Source organism: Solea solea, chromosome 19 (genome assembly GCF_958295425.1).
Source record: "Solea solea chromosome 19, fSolSol10.1, whole genome shotgun sequence".
NCBI lineage: Eukaryota > Metazoa > Chordata > Actinopteri > Pleuronectiformes > Soleidae > Solea > Solea solea.
The window spans coordinates 18,679,970-18,695,372 of record NC_081152.1 but is presented as its reverse complement, the minus strand read 5'-3'; the positions used below and the strand labels follow the sequence as shown (position 1 = coordinate 18,695,372).

The 15,403-nt window shown below is 41.6% G+C and overlaps 3 protein-coding genes and 1 long non-coding RNA gene across 6 annotated transcripts; 2 read left to right on the top strand and 2 right to left on the bottom strand.

The window, feature by feature from the left end:
• Window positions 1-92: 92 nt before the first annotated feature.
• mrps18c (mitochondrial ribosomal protein S18C) lies at window positions 93-2,482 on the top strand. Of its 2 annotated transcripts, XM_058617099.1 has the most exons (6): window positions 133-368; window positions 563-609; window positions 708-791; window positions 925-982; window positions 2,185-2,244; window positions 2,350-2,482. In XM_058617099.1, exons 1-6 carry the CDS (start codon window positions 308-310, stop codon window positions 2,424-2,426), a joined length of 387 nt encoding a protein of 128 aa, XP_058473082.1. In that variant the 5' UTR covers window positions 133-307; the 3' UTR covers window positions 2,427-2,482. The 2 variants fall into 2 exon arrangements, with proteins under 2 accessions (XP_058473083.1, XP_058473082.1); XM_058617100.1 differs by lacking the exon at window positions 2,185-2,244 and having other exon boundaries at window positions 93-368.
• Window positions 2,483-3,819: 1,337 nt separating this feature from the next.
• Window positions 3,820-7,443, bottom strand: abraxas1 (abraxas 1, BRCA1 A complex subunit). 2 transcript variants are annotated; one of them, XM_058617097.1, is made up of 9 exons: window positions 7,227-7,443; window positions 6,346-6,436; window positions 5,730-5,766; window positions 5,586-5,652; window positions 5,311-5,507; window positions 5,039-5,158; window positions 4,760-4,844; window positions 4,393-4,504; window positions 3,820-4,294 (listed from the first exon to the last, which is right to left on the bottom strand). In XM_058617097.1, the coding sequence occupies exons 1-9, from the start codon at window positions 7,305-7,307 to the stop codon at window positions 4,017-4,019; spliced, it is 1,068 nt and encodes a 355-aa protein (XP_058473080.1). In that variant the 5' UTR covers window positions 7,308-7,443; the 3' UTR covers window positions 3,820-4,016. The 2 variants fall into 2 exon arrangements, with proteins under 2 accessions (XP_058473080.1, XP_058473081.1); XM_058617098.1 differs by having other exon boundaries at window positions 5,311-5,504.
• Window positions 7,444-8,457: 1,014 nt separating this feature from the next.
• On the top strand, window positions 8,458-14,196 carry gpat3 (glycerol-3-phosphate acyltransferase 3). Its single transcript, XM_058617096.1, has 12 exons — window positions 8,458-8,601; window positions 8,683-8,749; window positions 9,890-10,184; window positions 10,299-10,373; window positions 10,455-10,544; window positions 11,024-11,117; window positions 11,193-11,308; window positions 11,396-11,451; window positions 11,526-11,611; window positions 12,381-12,509; window positions 12,607-12,686; window positions 13,436-14,196. The coding sequence occupies exons 1-12, from the start codon at window positions 8,458-8,460 to the stop codon at window positions 13,542-13,544; spliced, it is 1,341 nt and encodes a 446-aa protein (XP_058473079.1). The 3' UTR covers window positions 13,545-14,196.
• On the bottom strand, window positions 8,471-9,934 carry LOC131446102 (uncharacterized). Its single transcript, XR_009233889.1, has 3 exons — window positions 9,857-9,934; window positions 9,217-9,286; window positions 8,471-8,595 (listed from the first exon to the last, which is right to left on the bottom strand). It is a non-coding gene; the product is annotated as an uncharacterized LOC131446102 (long non-coding RNA).
• Window positions 14,197-15,403: the final 1,207 nt, after the last annotated feature.

Sequence of the window (15,403 nt, the reverse complement as noted above, 5' to 3'; positions counted from 1 at the left end):
GCGACTTCCGTAAATACCGTCAGATTTATGATTTGTCTTCTCGTATCTTTGACGCGAGTAACATTTAATCGTTTCCGAAACCCAAGGTGGAACCAATGGTATCCACAGAAATAACACAACAGTAAACCTGAAGCAACAATACATTCAAGTACAATTGAATAAAACACTACTTGAACACACAGCTTCAATTTACACTGCTATATTTCTGGCAACAAAACAGCGATGAGAACGTATTGTTTTAGAACGAACAGTCAGAGACAGACGTTCTCAAGTGTCGGACCGCTTCCTGTCCTGTGTCAGGTCAAAAATGTTTTCTCTGCGGATGTCGCAGCGGTTAAAATCTATTTTATTCCAACAGGGAATGAAAGGTAAGACTAAATAAACACACCGGCATCTGTGTGAATGTGTCACAAATGTTACTGCGTCACACAATAATCCGTCGTTTTCTTGTTTTAAATACATATTGACATTCACTTGTGACATCAGCTGCTAATGCTAACTTTAGCCAGCATGTGAAAATGCAGAAAATGTCACGAAGAAAAAACATTTGTTTTTTTTGTAGGTTCTAGAAGTTTGACGTCGACCGTGGTCCAACGCAAAGATGACGTGGTGGGTAAAATATTTAACTACAGTAACCTGCCTTTTTAATGTCAGTTATTAATGAGTTATTTAAATCATGTGATGTCGTTTGTCTCGTCGTGTTAAAGCTCGTGAAGATGGACAACCCGTTCAAAGAGCCACCGAAGGGATGTGCCCTCTGTAACGTGGCGGTAGACTTTAAAAATACACAGGTGAGTGTGTGAGGGACACCTGGACACGTGTGTTTCAGATCACAGTTATAAAGTGACCTCACTTCAGGTCTGTGTGATCACTGTTGATGTTCTCACTGTTCATCACTTCCTGTCTCACCTGTTCTCGTCACAGCTGCTGTCCCAGTTTGTCTCACCTCACACAGGCAGGATTTACGGCCGACACATCACAGGTGAGCAAAGCTGTGTTTTTATCTGCATGAAGTCATGGATTGTATTTAAACCGGACATAGTCTTTATGTTTGCAAAACATTCACACTTGGTCCTACTGGACGATACCAGCTGTCGGCCACACTGCCATCCCTTCGTATATCCTCTATTTTCCTCTAAATTTGGACACAGTTTACAAAATTGACACCATGTTCTATTGGAGAAGACATAAAACAAGTGATTAAGACCATTCATTCCTCAGGGAATTTGTTTACTGACGATATAAATCAAATAAAGTTAGAGGCTAATTTTCCTGTGGACATCTATTCAAGTAGAGGCATTTTTTTAAACCACCAGGCTCACCCCCTAGTGGCTAATGCTTGTTTTCTCTTACTTCCTGGGCTTCACTTAGAAAACCTGAAAGACTACTTCCATTTCGATGTGGAGAACAGTTCATCTAGGTGAGGGTTAGGGACTTAATCTGCGAATTTAATGGCACAGACTAAATTACACTTGTACCTTAGGAGGACCAGTTCTCGTTATATTAATCATTGCCAAATTTTTACTTAAGGATAATTTAAGTTATGAGAAAATCACAAGGGCCTCACAACGGACTAGTGGCTACTAGAGCCTTTGCCTTGTAGCAAGAGCTCACAGGTTAGGACTGATAGTGAGAGATACGAATAAGGACAAGGGATGAGAAGAAATAAAGACAGAATATGATGGATGCTTTCTAACTCCAGAAGAGGGCAGATATGCAACATCATGGACCTCCAGAAGAAGAATCGTAAAAACTGCTCAGCCTCCGACTCGAGCTGTGCTAAAGCTTGAGGTTTAAAGCAACAACAAACTGAGCCATGGCAGGGTTTCTGTATCTGACCCTAATAGTTACCATCAGGTGCTCTCTTGTGTTTGCCAGCTGCAGAGATGAGCAGACCGGTAATTGAAGTGAATGCATAGATAAACTGTAAGATAAAAAGGAATAGTGAACGTGACAGAACCTGGCTCAAAACAGGCTGATACACAGGAACAGTGTAGCTTAATTAAATCATCAAGTGGGCAACAGCTTACGGAGCAATACATTAAATAAAGAAATAAGTAAAGAAAGAAGCATGAAGGAGCAGTTTACATTGCAGCTCCCTCTGTCCTACGTTTCTGTTACCACAATAAGTGTATAAAGTACAGGAAATGGCTCTGGTACCATCTCTACTGTGTTGTTTTTCAGGCCTGTGCGGAATAAAACAGAAACAAGTGTCCAAAGCCATAAAGAAAGCTCAGTCGATGGGTAAATATGTTTCTGCTGCTGGAAAAAAAGTTTTTTCACTAAAATGGACATTTGATTTGTAACATGAGACACATTTAACTCTGACCATGTCATTTCCTCCTCCAGGTTTCATGTCCGTGACTCACAAACACCCACAGTTCATGAGGGACCCGACTGTCTTCAACGTCAAACACCTGAGTTAATGTGCATGTGTGTGTATTTAATGTGTAATCATGTGTAGTAAAGTTGTTATGCGTAATGTTGTGCCAGGCTTCACTTCCTGTTTACACACCGAGCAGAAATAGAAACATTAAAACCCAATCATGTCGCAAGTTAGATCTCCATAACGGCGATAGTAAACTGACGCGTCTCTGAAGAGTATCTGAGGAGACTGAATATTTAAACAAAACTCTGGTTACTTGGCCTTGCTGGATCTCACCGCAGCCTTCGACACTGTTTCCCACTCCATTCTGCTGAAGCGCCTTTCCGCTCACCTTGGACTCAACGGTACTGCCCTGTCCTGGTTCCACTCCTACCTCTCTGACAGGAAAGAGTTCATCTCCATTCATGGTTCACGCTCCCACCACGCCCCAGTCAACCATGGTGTTCCACAAGGTTCTGCCCTTGGCCCTCTCCTCTTCTCCATATACATGCTCCTGCTTTGACATGATTTTTCGCCACTATGGTCTTCACTTCCACTGCTATGCTGATGATACTCAACCCTTCCTCAGCACATCTCTGTCCACTCAGCTTCCTCCACAATCACTTATCAACTATTTACAGGAAATTAAATCTTGGCTGACCTCTAACCTGCTCCAACTAAACAGCCAGAAGACAAAGTTGATTGTCGTTGGTCCAAAGTCTCTCCTCAACAAGGTGGGAGATCTGGTCCTCTCTGTTGACATCACCACTTCACTGTCCACAGGATCACAACCTGGGTGTCATTCTGGACTCTACTCTGCTCAAAAATATCTCCCGATTTTGGCCATCGCTCAATGATTCTGTCGCTGAAACCCTCATACATTCCTTCATTACATCACGCCTGGACTACTGTAATGCCGTCCTGTTTGTGGTCCCAAAGAAAACCCTGGATAGGCTCAAACTTGTCCAGAACTCTGCTGCTAGAGTTCTCACTCAGACCAAATCATGGCAACACATCACCCCACACTGAAACAACTGCACTGGCTCCCCGTTTAGTTCCGGGTCACCTTCAAGCTTCTCCTCCTTTGCTACAAGTCTCTCCATTCACTTGCTCCACATTATCTCTCCGACCTCCTCCATGTGCACCGTCCCTCCCGGAACCTGCGGGTCTGCTGACCTAGGTCTCCTCTCCGTTCCCTGGACCTGCAGGCAAAGCTTTGGTAACAGGGCTTTCAGTGTCACTGCTCCAACCCTCTGGAACTCACTCCCTCTGGCTGTTCGCCAGGCACCAACTCTGGAGTAATTTAAATCTCTGTTGAAGCGACACTTGTTCCAGCCAGCTTTTGCCACCTGATTGTTTGTTTGCTAGTGTGTGTTTTTTTCTGGTTTTCTTCTCTGTTCTCAACTGTACAGCGACCTTGGGTTTCGTGAAAGGCGCTTTATTAATCTAAGTCATTAAAACTAAAAAAAGATTTATTTCTTAAAAGTGGTTGACTTTTCAAATTAACATTAACTGGTTTGTAAAAGTTTGTATCTGAACAGTTTTCGACCTGAAGGTTTGATGACATCATGTCCTCGTAGACTTGACAAGTGAAAATAGAGTCTGTGTTATTACAGTGTTATTCCCGTGTGTCAGCAAACGCCTCGCCACGTCACGACTCGGTGTTCCAGCGTTTCCTCTTCCTCCTCGCCAACGTCTGCCTCAGCCGACAGCTCGTCGTTGCCGTGCTCGAGTTTGGCGCGTCAGACTTGGTCTGCGCCGCCATGGAAACGTGTCCATTGCTCCCAGAGCTGCAGCAGCCGTCCGGAACAGGAAATGCATCAAGGGTTACAGTTTGAGTGTGAAACAGTGGCGAGCAGGAGAAGAGCGCTTTAACGGCGTCGCACAACAGGACGTTGTTTTTCTCTTCTGAGGGAACAGCGACAGTTTCTGGAACAACACACACAAAATCAATAATGAATCAATACCAAACTTATTAGAAACACCAGTGATATAAGATGTATGTCACATCTGCAGGCCACACCCACCTTTTCCAGCTTTGCTTCGCTTCTTTTCTTCAATTATTTTCCTTAGAGCCGAAACTTCAGCCTGCAGTGTTTCCACCTGACGCTCGGTCTCCTCCACGTCTGCACACGCTTTCTGTCCAACACACACAGGACTGCATTAAGACAGTGTAACAAATCATTATCCCTAATCTTACCCATAATTCAAATCTTAGTCCTTAACAGAAAAAAGTCCTAAAGAGGTAACTAATACAGTGGCAAGTTCCATCACAATAACCACATTATTCATTGACCTCAAACTAAAATTTTCTGCAACAGCCGCAGCAACATGTTTTAAACGTGATCATTAAAAACTGCCAGTTGTGGTGACAGTGTTCACTCCTCCACTCACCTGAAGCTCCGTCTGCAGCGACTCGTTCATCTTGTTCATTTCGTTGACTTCTTTCAGGAGCCCGTTAGACGAGAAGAACCTTGACCTGGAAAAGACAGAATGACAGGATTGGGCTCTTTGCAGTGGGCAAAAAAATAATCACAGGTGTAAATTAACAAATTCAGGGTTCAAACAAGTTGACTAAGGTCAAATTTCAGAGTGCATGCTGGTTCACAGTCACACAGTCCAGTGATGGGTGACAACAGTCAAAACATGTCAAAATGGCTGCATCCACCGTACCCGTGTTTCTTCATGGCGAGGTTATAGCCTGTGGCCGAAAAGGGAGCCGACGTTTTCCAGTACGCCAGCTGATCCAGTAAACCCAGGTTAGTGACGAGCACAGGGACGCGCAGGAAGTGACTTCAACAAAGAACACACAACGACACGACAAAGTTAAAACACAATCATCAACATGTGGTTCAAACACGGAAAAAAATCAGGAACGTATTAGCCTTGAATATACAGTACAAAAAACTAAAGTACATCTGTAATCAGAGTAGCAAGGTCATCACCTGCTGAGGGAGATGAAGGCGGCGTACTCCATCCTGTGGGTGGAGCCTATTGATGACACTTGAGTGGACGTGAGCAGCACAAACACCAGGTGAGGGTTGGACAGAGACGTCCTCAGCTTCTCATGGACAATCTTTTCTCTGAAGGTCATCTGCTGCTCCGTGTTCCTCCTCTGTCTGTACCAGCCAATCACACTCTGCTGCAGGTGTGGAACATTATGTCATCATCATCATCATCATTGTCAAACCATACGAGGAAGGTTTATGTGTTTTTTTACCTGCTTGTCATCTGCAAGGATTTTCTTTACTGCCTCCATGTCCACATCTCCTACACTGTTGTAAAGGCTTCACAGACACAAATACGTCAAATTACTTCACTTTTTTTCCTCTCTTTAAACTCAGCATAAAAAAAGACAACTTACTGGTTTGATTCATGGAATGCAACATATTTCTGAACATCTGTGGAAGAAAAAGTATTACTATTATTATTATTATTATTACTATTAATAAAAGGACAGAAGACAAAAATCAGGTTCTTCATTCACATAAGTTGAGTCCTCGTCCACACCAAAGTCCATAGAGAAAATCAGCTGTTTTACATCACAGCAGATAGGAGTATAGGATAGGAGGATCCACTACTGCTTTCCTCATAGGAGTCTGTTATTTTGTAACTTCTGTGTTCGAAAGCCTTTGTTCAGATTAACTTCAGTGACACAAACTTACAAAACGAGGCAGCAGCAGACCCCACTGCTCCTGTGTCCCTGTGTGCTAAAAATGCTGATTTTCTCTATGGACTTTGGACTGAGTAAGTTGTTTACAAAGTGACACAAACATCAGATTTCTGTCAGAATTACTGCCTAAGAAATCTTAACCTCAAGAACATAAGTATCATCTTTGAGTCTCACAGTAGAAGAACACATGTAATCACATTTTTTTAAGTCACTTAATAATCTAGTAATTTCTGCTCAGGGAATGTAGTGCAGTAAAGAAGTGATTATGCAGCCTAAACTTGACGTCATGTGACTGAGACAAACTCACTGTAAATCTCCTCAATGTGAATGTGATCAGCCTGAGAGTCACTGATGGTGATCTGCTCGTCGACCCTGCTCTGTCCAAGGACCAGACCCTCCTGCAGCGAGACAAGAGGACACAGTCATCATCATTCACTCACATCTTTACTAAGAATTACGTTTTTTAAATTGAATATTTTGGGTTTATATTATACTCTCATTACTTCATGATGCATTCAGGTGTTCAAAGTCTGATCTATGCTAGTATACAATCATTCATTTTGTCTGTGTTAATATTTTAATAGATCATTAATAAACAAAAATAAAAGTATTTCACTTCAGTTTTTTGTCATGTAGTCATAAATACAGATTGTACTTAAACGCACCACTGTATTGCTAACTCTGCTGTGTTTTTCAGTTTGACCTCAGCTCTGATGTTTGGAGAACTTGGCGCCTCTTCTTAAACACAATACTTATACCAATTTTTATCGTAAAATGTTCAAATGTACACTTGCCGAATTAATCAGCAGACACAGACTACCTTAAATATGGGTTCAATCGTCAATCAAAAAACACTTAGACTTGTCTGTATCCACTGTAACTTTAAATGTGAGGATTTTAGAATGTAGTCTGGTGCACGAGAGCGATTGTTTACGTTTTGCTGAGCTAAAAAGTTGCAGAAACGCCGTTGTGTTGACTTTTATCTACACCGAGAACACGAGCATTTCTTGACATCATAATATAAAACCTTTACAACAAAATTTCACTCAGTAATTGAAGTTAATTAAACTTAATTGACACGGGGACGCGTCTGTCCTCTTTGCTAGTTTGGCTAACAGTTAAAGCTAACCCCACAGGACGCTCTACTGAAAACAGACTTTTTAAAACAGTAACAAAAATGTCACTTACCACGTCAGAGTTGCTGTTAACATGCTGGAACATGAGAGAAGCTAAAACAATCCCGGACATTTGAACAGACGGCTCCGCCATGCTGCTTCCTCACAACAAACATCTTTGTTCCAAATGTCACCGCTGCGCCACATAACCGCACGGGAAATCTGCGTTTCTCCTGCGCGACGCGTCAGCAGGAGGCAGCGATAGGGGCGTGTCTTAAAGAGCTCATTGACAGTCCGTGAAGGGGGGGGTGTCTTCAGTGAGACAGGTCATCAAACTGAGCAGGACGTTCACACCGGAGGAACCGTTATTCACCGCAGGTATTTAAATTGAACTCAACAACAACACGTGTTTATGTCGAGTTAAGTTCAGTTTAACTTAACTTTTTAACTTAGTGTAGTTTAATTTAGATGTAAACAGCCCAGTGACATCAGACTGCTGGTCAGGAAAAAGGACTGTTCACACGACGAGAATCCGACGAGAATCCGGTCCAGGTATTTAACGTAACACTAGTTTGGTTTTAGTGAACTTACTGTAGATTTCAGTGAGTTCCTCAGCCTTAGTTTAAGTCAGGTTTAGTTTTGGGTTACTTCAGTCTAGATCAGTTTAAGTTTAAAGAAAATATGTGCAATTTTAAGTGGTTTAGTTTACCTTAGGTTGAGATTTGTTTCATTTAAGTTTTGTCAAAGATTAAATTTAGTTTACTTAAGGTTTAGGTTAGTTTAATTTCAATTCTGTCAATGATTAAATTTGGTTTAGTTCAGGTAAGTGTAAGTTTAGTTAAACTAAACTAAGTTTAGTTTTGTATCGTTAAAGTTTGATTTACTTTTACTTTATATTAATGTCAAGTTTATTTTATTCACAGTTCCAATTTAAGTTTAAATTATATTTAGTTCAGTGATAGATAAAGTTTGGATTTAGTCCAAATGTATCTTAATGATAGTTTACATAAAATGTTTAAGTTTGGTTCCACTTTAGTTCAGTTTGGTATATTTAGTACTACAGTCAAATTTAATTCTCTGAGTATTTGTACATTTACCTGTGTACTTTTACTTAAGCACAAATACAATGTAATACAATATGATATTTGTAATTGACAGTTAGGGTTTCGTCTGTTGAACTCATGCACAGACATGAAAACTACATTTTTATGTTGTAAAATAATCGTATCACTCCTGATACGATTTGTTAGTCCTGCAGATGATGGTGTGACCTCTCGGTGACCTCTCAGTGACCTCTCAGTGAGATGGAGGACGTGTGGAGTGTGGCGGTGAGTGTTTTCCAGGTGTGGATGTTCGTGGTGGTGTTCCTCATCATGCTGCCTGCCATGTTCGGTCTCTCTCTGGGCGTCACCGGCGTCTACATCCAGGTCCTGGTCAAAATCCTCAAGGTAACACAGGTCATTAATGACATTACATGTGCAGCAGGGTCAGAGGTTAAAGTTCATGACAACAGTGTAACTGTTTCCTAGTGGGCGACAGTGCGAATCCAGAGAGGACGCGAGGAGCAGCCCAGTGTTCCTGTTCCTCTGCCCAACGGTGAGTCAATATCAGATGACCTCTGACCTTTGATCAGAGAAGGATTAGCAGCATATCGGATGTTAAAATCAGTATATAAAGATTCCTATAAGAAGTGTGTGTGGTCAGTACATCATGAGAACTCAACTGCACACAGATCATGTGATGCTGATCCTCGTGTGTGTGTGTGTGTGTGTGATGCTGGTGTGCTCGGCAGCGTGGCACATGTTTGTCTCAGGATGATGATGCAACAGCAGATTACACAAGTTTAGTTTCAGCAGCGACTGGTGGAGTTTTGTTGAGAAACACTGGAGCCACTCTCTCACCTCATTATATATATATCCGTCATATGTGTTTATTCTGTGCTTATCTACGGTTGTTTATTATTGTGGCAGCTTTTAACCCTTTACACCCCATACACTTCACCGTATTAACATTCAGCTTCTTATGTTTTTTGAGTTGTGCTTGTATTACATACTCACACTTACTTAGTCAGTGACTGCACTCTGTTCACCCCCCTGGATTGAAACGCAGCCAAGGGCATTCTGGCAAAAGTTCCTGGAAAACATGGACAACAGATTTTAACCACTAAACAAAAGACATAAAATAAAATACACATATGGTAACATATACATATGTTAGGAATATGGTCAGCCCTTTATTTCACTTTTAGACAAACCTTTTCAACAGGACCTTTGTAAACCGCTCACGCCTTTACACCAGACTCCATAGAGAAAATCAGCGATTTTACATCCTGTCACAGAGGAGTTGTTGGTCCACTGTTTTCTTCCATCAGCAGGTTCACATGTGTTATTTTGTGACTTCAGTGTTTGAAATTCTTTAGTCAGATTCACTTCAGTGCCACAAATGTAGCAAATGAGGCAGCAGTAGACAGCAGCTGCTGTGTCCTCATGGGCTAAAAACGCAGATTTTTGCAATGGGCTTTGGTGTGGGAGAGAAGTGTTTACAAACTGTGTGCCAATAAATGTCCAATAAATCAGAATACAGTGAGAGGTCTTGTCTTTTGAGGATCTCACATCACATACATTGTTGTCCTCAGGGTTATGAATTATGTTACCATGACAACACACCTTAATCACATAGTCCACCACCTGTCTTCCGACCTACCTGCAGTGTAGTTTTCTGTTGTGTATCGTTCAGGCATCATTGAGCGAGAGGGCGGCTCCATGGAGGAGGAAATGACGCTGACGCAGCGCCACTCTGGGTCGGACATCGCGGGGGCGGAGTTCTCCCTGAGCGACGCCCTCTACTTCTATAAGAAGGGCTTGGAGAGCATTGCGGACGACCAGGTGACTCAGCGCTTCTCCTCTGAGGAGCTCGCCTCCTGGAACCTCCTCACACGCACCAACCAGAACTTCCACTACATCAGCCTCCGGCTCACCGTCATCTGGGGCCTCGGCGTCTTCGTGCGATATGGCATCCTCTTCCCTTTCAGGTCAGTGAGTGACACACACACACACACACACACACACACACACACACACACCGTCACAGGACGCAGGTGGTGATGATGTAATAACGTAAACATGAGCATTTCCTGTTCCTGCAGGATCACGCTCGCCATCATCGGCCTCTCGTGGCTCATCATCGGAACGACTCTGATTGGATATTTACCTGAGAGCAGGTGTGATGATGCTGTGTTTATAAACCACATGTATGTACTGTATGTATACATACGTGTATGTTTCCTCTCTGTGTGTGTCAGTGTGAAGACGTGGCTCAGTGAACTCATCCACCTGACCTGCTACAGAATCTGTGCCAGAGGTTTGTCGGCCACCATCAACTACCACCACAGGTGATGACGTCACCGCCTCACTAAAACTACTGCCTGCACTTCCTGTCAAAACAACTAACAGCAGTTTTGGGGATTTTTAAGTAAATTATTGGCAAATTGTGTTTCAGTAGTTGATCTTATGTTGACTTTCGTCCTCCTTTTCTTTTCTTTGGTTTTATGTTCAATGGCAGCCACAACTGCAATAATGTATACTATATCCATGGTTCTCAAACTGTGGTACATGTACCATCAGTGGTAGGCAAGCTTCCTCTGGTTGAAAGGTTGAGTGGTTGAGTGGAGCTCAGGAAGTTTGACCAGAGTTAATTCAAATTAAATCATATTAATTAAAAAAAAAAAAAAGTGAAAAGTGTGTAGCTGACTTTGCTCAGCCTGTAAGATTAAAGGTAAACAACTATCGGCTGATATGTGACAATCTTATTGTATAAGTTCTTGTATTGGAGTATTTGTGGTGTTTGTACTTCATGTGTTTTCATCTGCAGAGAAAACAAACCTCAGAAAGGCGGGATCTGTGTTGCCAATCACACCACGCCCATCGACATCGTGATTTTGGCCAACGATGGCTGTTATGCGATGGTGAGTAACGTGAGCCGCGGTGTTTGGGCGTATCGGTGACGCACCGTGACGTTTCTGCGTCGCTGTCGTCCTCAGGTGGGTCAGATTCACGGCGGCCTGATGGGCGTCATGCAGAAGTCGATGGTGAGGTCGTGTCCTCACGTTTGGTTCGAGCGGTCGGAGATGAAGGACCGTCACACAGTGACCAGCAGGTGAGACGCAGACCTCGCCGTCACAGCTCTGACACAAACGTTGTTAAGTCTCGTCACCGTGACGACAGGCACGTTCTGTCCCCGCAGGCTCCGAGATCACGTCGCAGCCAAGACCAAACTTCCCATCCTGATATTTCCTGAAGGTCAGTGATATTTGCTCTGGTCATGTGAGCGGCTGATCCGTGATGACGTCATCACGCGTCTGTGTTTCAAACAGGAACCTGCATCAACAACACGTCCGTCATGATGTTCAAGAAAGGAAGCTTCGAGATCGGAGGAACCATCCACCCCGTCACTATCAAGGTTAAAGGTCATGACACGCATCACATGGAGGGAGGGAAGGAGGAAAGGAATGAAGGGAGCGAGGAAAGAAGAGGGAAAGACAGTGGGGAGGGAAGGAAGGAATTAGGAGGGTAGGAAAGAAGCAGATCGTAAAGGAAGAATGGAGGGAGCGAGGAATAGAAGAGGGAAAGAGTGAGGATGGAAGAAAGGAAAGCAGAGAGGAAATGAAAGAAGGAAAAGAGAGGAGGGAGCGGGGAATAGAAGAGGGAAAGAGTGAGGAGGGAAGGAAGGAATTAGGAGGGTAGGAAAGAAAGCAGAGTAGAAAGGAAGAATGGAGAGAGCAAGGAATAGAAGAGGGAAAGACAGTGAGGAGGGAAAGAAGGAAGAATGGAGGGAGCGAGGAATAGAAGAGGGAAAGACAGTGAGGAGGGAAGGAAGGAAGGCAGAGAGGAAAGGAAGAATCGAGGGAAGAAGGAAATAACAGAGGGAGATAGGAAGGAGGGTAGAGAGGAGAAAGGAACAAATGGACAGAGCAAGGAAACAAGAGCGAAAGACAGTAATGCAGAGAGTAAAGAAGAAAGGAAGAAGTAAGGAAGTGAGAAAAAGGGGGAGTTAGAAAGGAGGAAGGGAGGAATAGAGGAAAGAGAGCAGGTAGAGAGGAAAGAAGGAAGGGTTTGAAAGAAGGAAGGGGAGGAGGAAAGGGAGGGAACAAGGCAGAAAATGTGGCTGTATGGTGTTTGACCTACGACTGCGCCCCCTTTGTTCTGACTCCTCCCCCTCTGTGTCTCAGTATGACCCTCGTTTTGGCGACGCGTTCTGGAACAGCGGGAAATACAACATGGTGAGTTACCTGCTGCGAATGATGACGAGCTGGGCCATCGTCGTCAACGTGTGGTACCTCCCCCCGATGACCATACAGGTGAGGCCACGTCCACAAACACATGGAATGAATCTGTGTAAATATGACAACATGAATAACATGTTATATGATGTGTGTTTCTATGGCGACGGCGCAGGACGGCGAGGATGCAGCACAGTTTGCCAACAGAGTGAAATCTGCCATCGCTCAACAGGGAGGATTACTGGACCTGGACTGGTGAGTAATCTGATTACTCAATCTGATTACAGTGGTTGAAAGTAACTAAACTTTGTTAATGACTGACAATTAAAACTAAAATATTATTAAAAAAATGTATAATTCAATTAAAACATGATACTGGTGATACCAGAGAAAGCAGATTTTAGGTACTTGTAGCTGCAGGATCCCCCCACACCAAAGTCCAGAGGGAAAACCATTGTTTTAAGTTCACAGTAACACAGGAGCTGCTCGTCCACTGCTGCCTAGTGTGGTCACTTTGTGTCACTGAGGTAAATCTGAATGAAGGATTTCAAACTGAGAAATCACAAAATAGCACATTTGAACTCAGTGATGGAGGCAGCAGTGGATTAAAAACTCCTGTGTGCTGTGATGTTAAAATTGGTCATTTTCTCAATGGGGTTCGGTGTGGGAGAGTGAGTGGTTTACAAAGTGATAAACACTTAACTTTCCAGGCAGAAATCGCTGTGTAACACTGAGATACAGGTGTTACTACATATATATATATATATATATATATATATATATATATATATATATATGTATATACATATATATATATAAAAGATATATAGACTTAAGCAGATGTAGATTTTATTCACTGAGTCTTTTATTAAGTGGATATAAACAGTTTTTTCCTGGTTTCTTCAATTTACTGAGGGCTTTCATTTGCAAACTTTACTGTTTCTTACCTGCTTTGTTCTTGCTGATGGTTGCCGTGGCGATTATTGTCCTCCTTGTTGTCTCAGGGACGGAGGACTGAAGAGAGGGAAGGTGAAGGACTCACTAAAGGAGGAGCAGCAGAAGAAATACAGCAGCTTCATCACTGGACACAATAACAGAGACACTGAGGACTGAGACAAACCTGTGTCTGTGTCCACCTGCCGTTCTTTTTTTGGTCTTCAGCTCAGAGAGCCTGCACGCAGTTATGTGTTTTCACCAGCAGGTGGCAGCGTCTGACAGCGGTTCACTCAAAAATCAAAATGATGGATGATTGAAGGGCTTCAGGCGAACCTCATGAAAACATCCCAACACAACTGTCCGTCATCATCAAGACAACAACTCAGGAAAGACAAGAAGAGAAGGAAACTAACGAGTAGAGGACAAAGGAGGAAAAGTTAAATAAGAACATTAAAACAAGTTCAAAAACAATATAGCAAAAAACATATAAAACAAATAAAAATGGTCTGGTGTCGTTTTCTGTCTCAATGTTTGCTTTTCCAGGAGCCTTGGGGACAAAATCAAAGAGATGCGGTGACGACGTCAGTTTTTCCTAAACATGATGTATTACATTATAATATTTACATGAAATGAAATACTGTGTTCTGTTCAAATTTAAAGCAACAATCAAAAATGAGAAATTGCTTGTAAATTGCTGCTTAAGTCTTATTTAATTAATAAATAAATGTATTTTTCCCCCCTGCATATAATAAATATGCACCACATGTGTGTTTATATATGAACATGTGTTGATTTCTCTTAATTTTTAATAAATAAGGTGATTTTTTTTTATAATTTCTTTGTGTAAAACCTGATCCTCTGTGTTTTAATTTCACTTTATTTTGTTAAACACTGTTTTATTTTGATCTGAATGTGACTGAAAATCTGAATTATGTTGATTCAAGGTTTAGAGATTAAAGAAGTCACATGATCAGCAAACTGTTTACAAACCAAACACAAATAAAATGATTCATTCATTTATCCACTCTCTTATTACGATAATGTCATATTTAAACTTGTGTTCAGTAATAATAATTACATTAGTAATATCATTTGTTTTGACCAGGTAAAAATCTCATTGAGATTATAATCTCGTAGCCACAAGAGGGCAGCATAACAATGTTACAACAGACAAATCACAGCTGTCACCCAATATAAAAGAAATAAACACAATGTTGAGGTAATACACAATAAAATGTCAAGGTTGGTTAAAAACAACAAAAACAATTTCAGAGAACAGGACTAATTTATCTTCTCTACATTATTCTCCAGCATCTTAGTTTTATTATTTATTCTAACATAATACAATAAATAAATAAAACCAAAACCAAAAATAATAAAGGTAAAACCACAGGTTCCATTATTACAGATTTGATGTAATTTAGAAGAAGTACTTCTACTTCTAATAATAATAATGATAATGATATAAGTAATATTAAAACTAAGACCGCTGCTGCATCTGGAGAAAAATAAAATAAAGAGTTCTTTAAAAACTCATCAACAACCAAATCTGTCAAACGCGACGCAGCAAGAAAACAGTGAAGCAGCTTCATAAAGAATAAATCCATCAATCTCTGCATTCATCACAGCAGAGATGAATTCATGTGGAGCCACAGTTTGATCCTCATCACTGACCCTTTCATATTATATATTATATCATAGACGCTAAACTGTTCTGTTAATTCTGCTTTTCCTTCCTTTAACGTCTGAATATAAACTATAATAATCAAACCAGTTATTGGAACGTGTTTTTGTGCATTAATTCATCCTTAAACTTCATGAAAATCTGAAAACAAGGTCAAATAATTTGCCTCTTTGCTGTGAGTCATTCATGACGTGTCTGCACTTGTGTTATGGAATTAACTGTAGTCATGTCTGTTATAACTGTGAAATGCATTAGAATATAGTCAAACATTAACTTTAACTTGTTCTCTCTTCTTTTAGCTCAATTTTTTCTTTCTTCCCTTAAAATATGCACTTCACATTAAACTGAATCT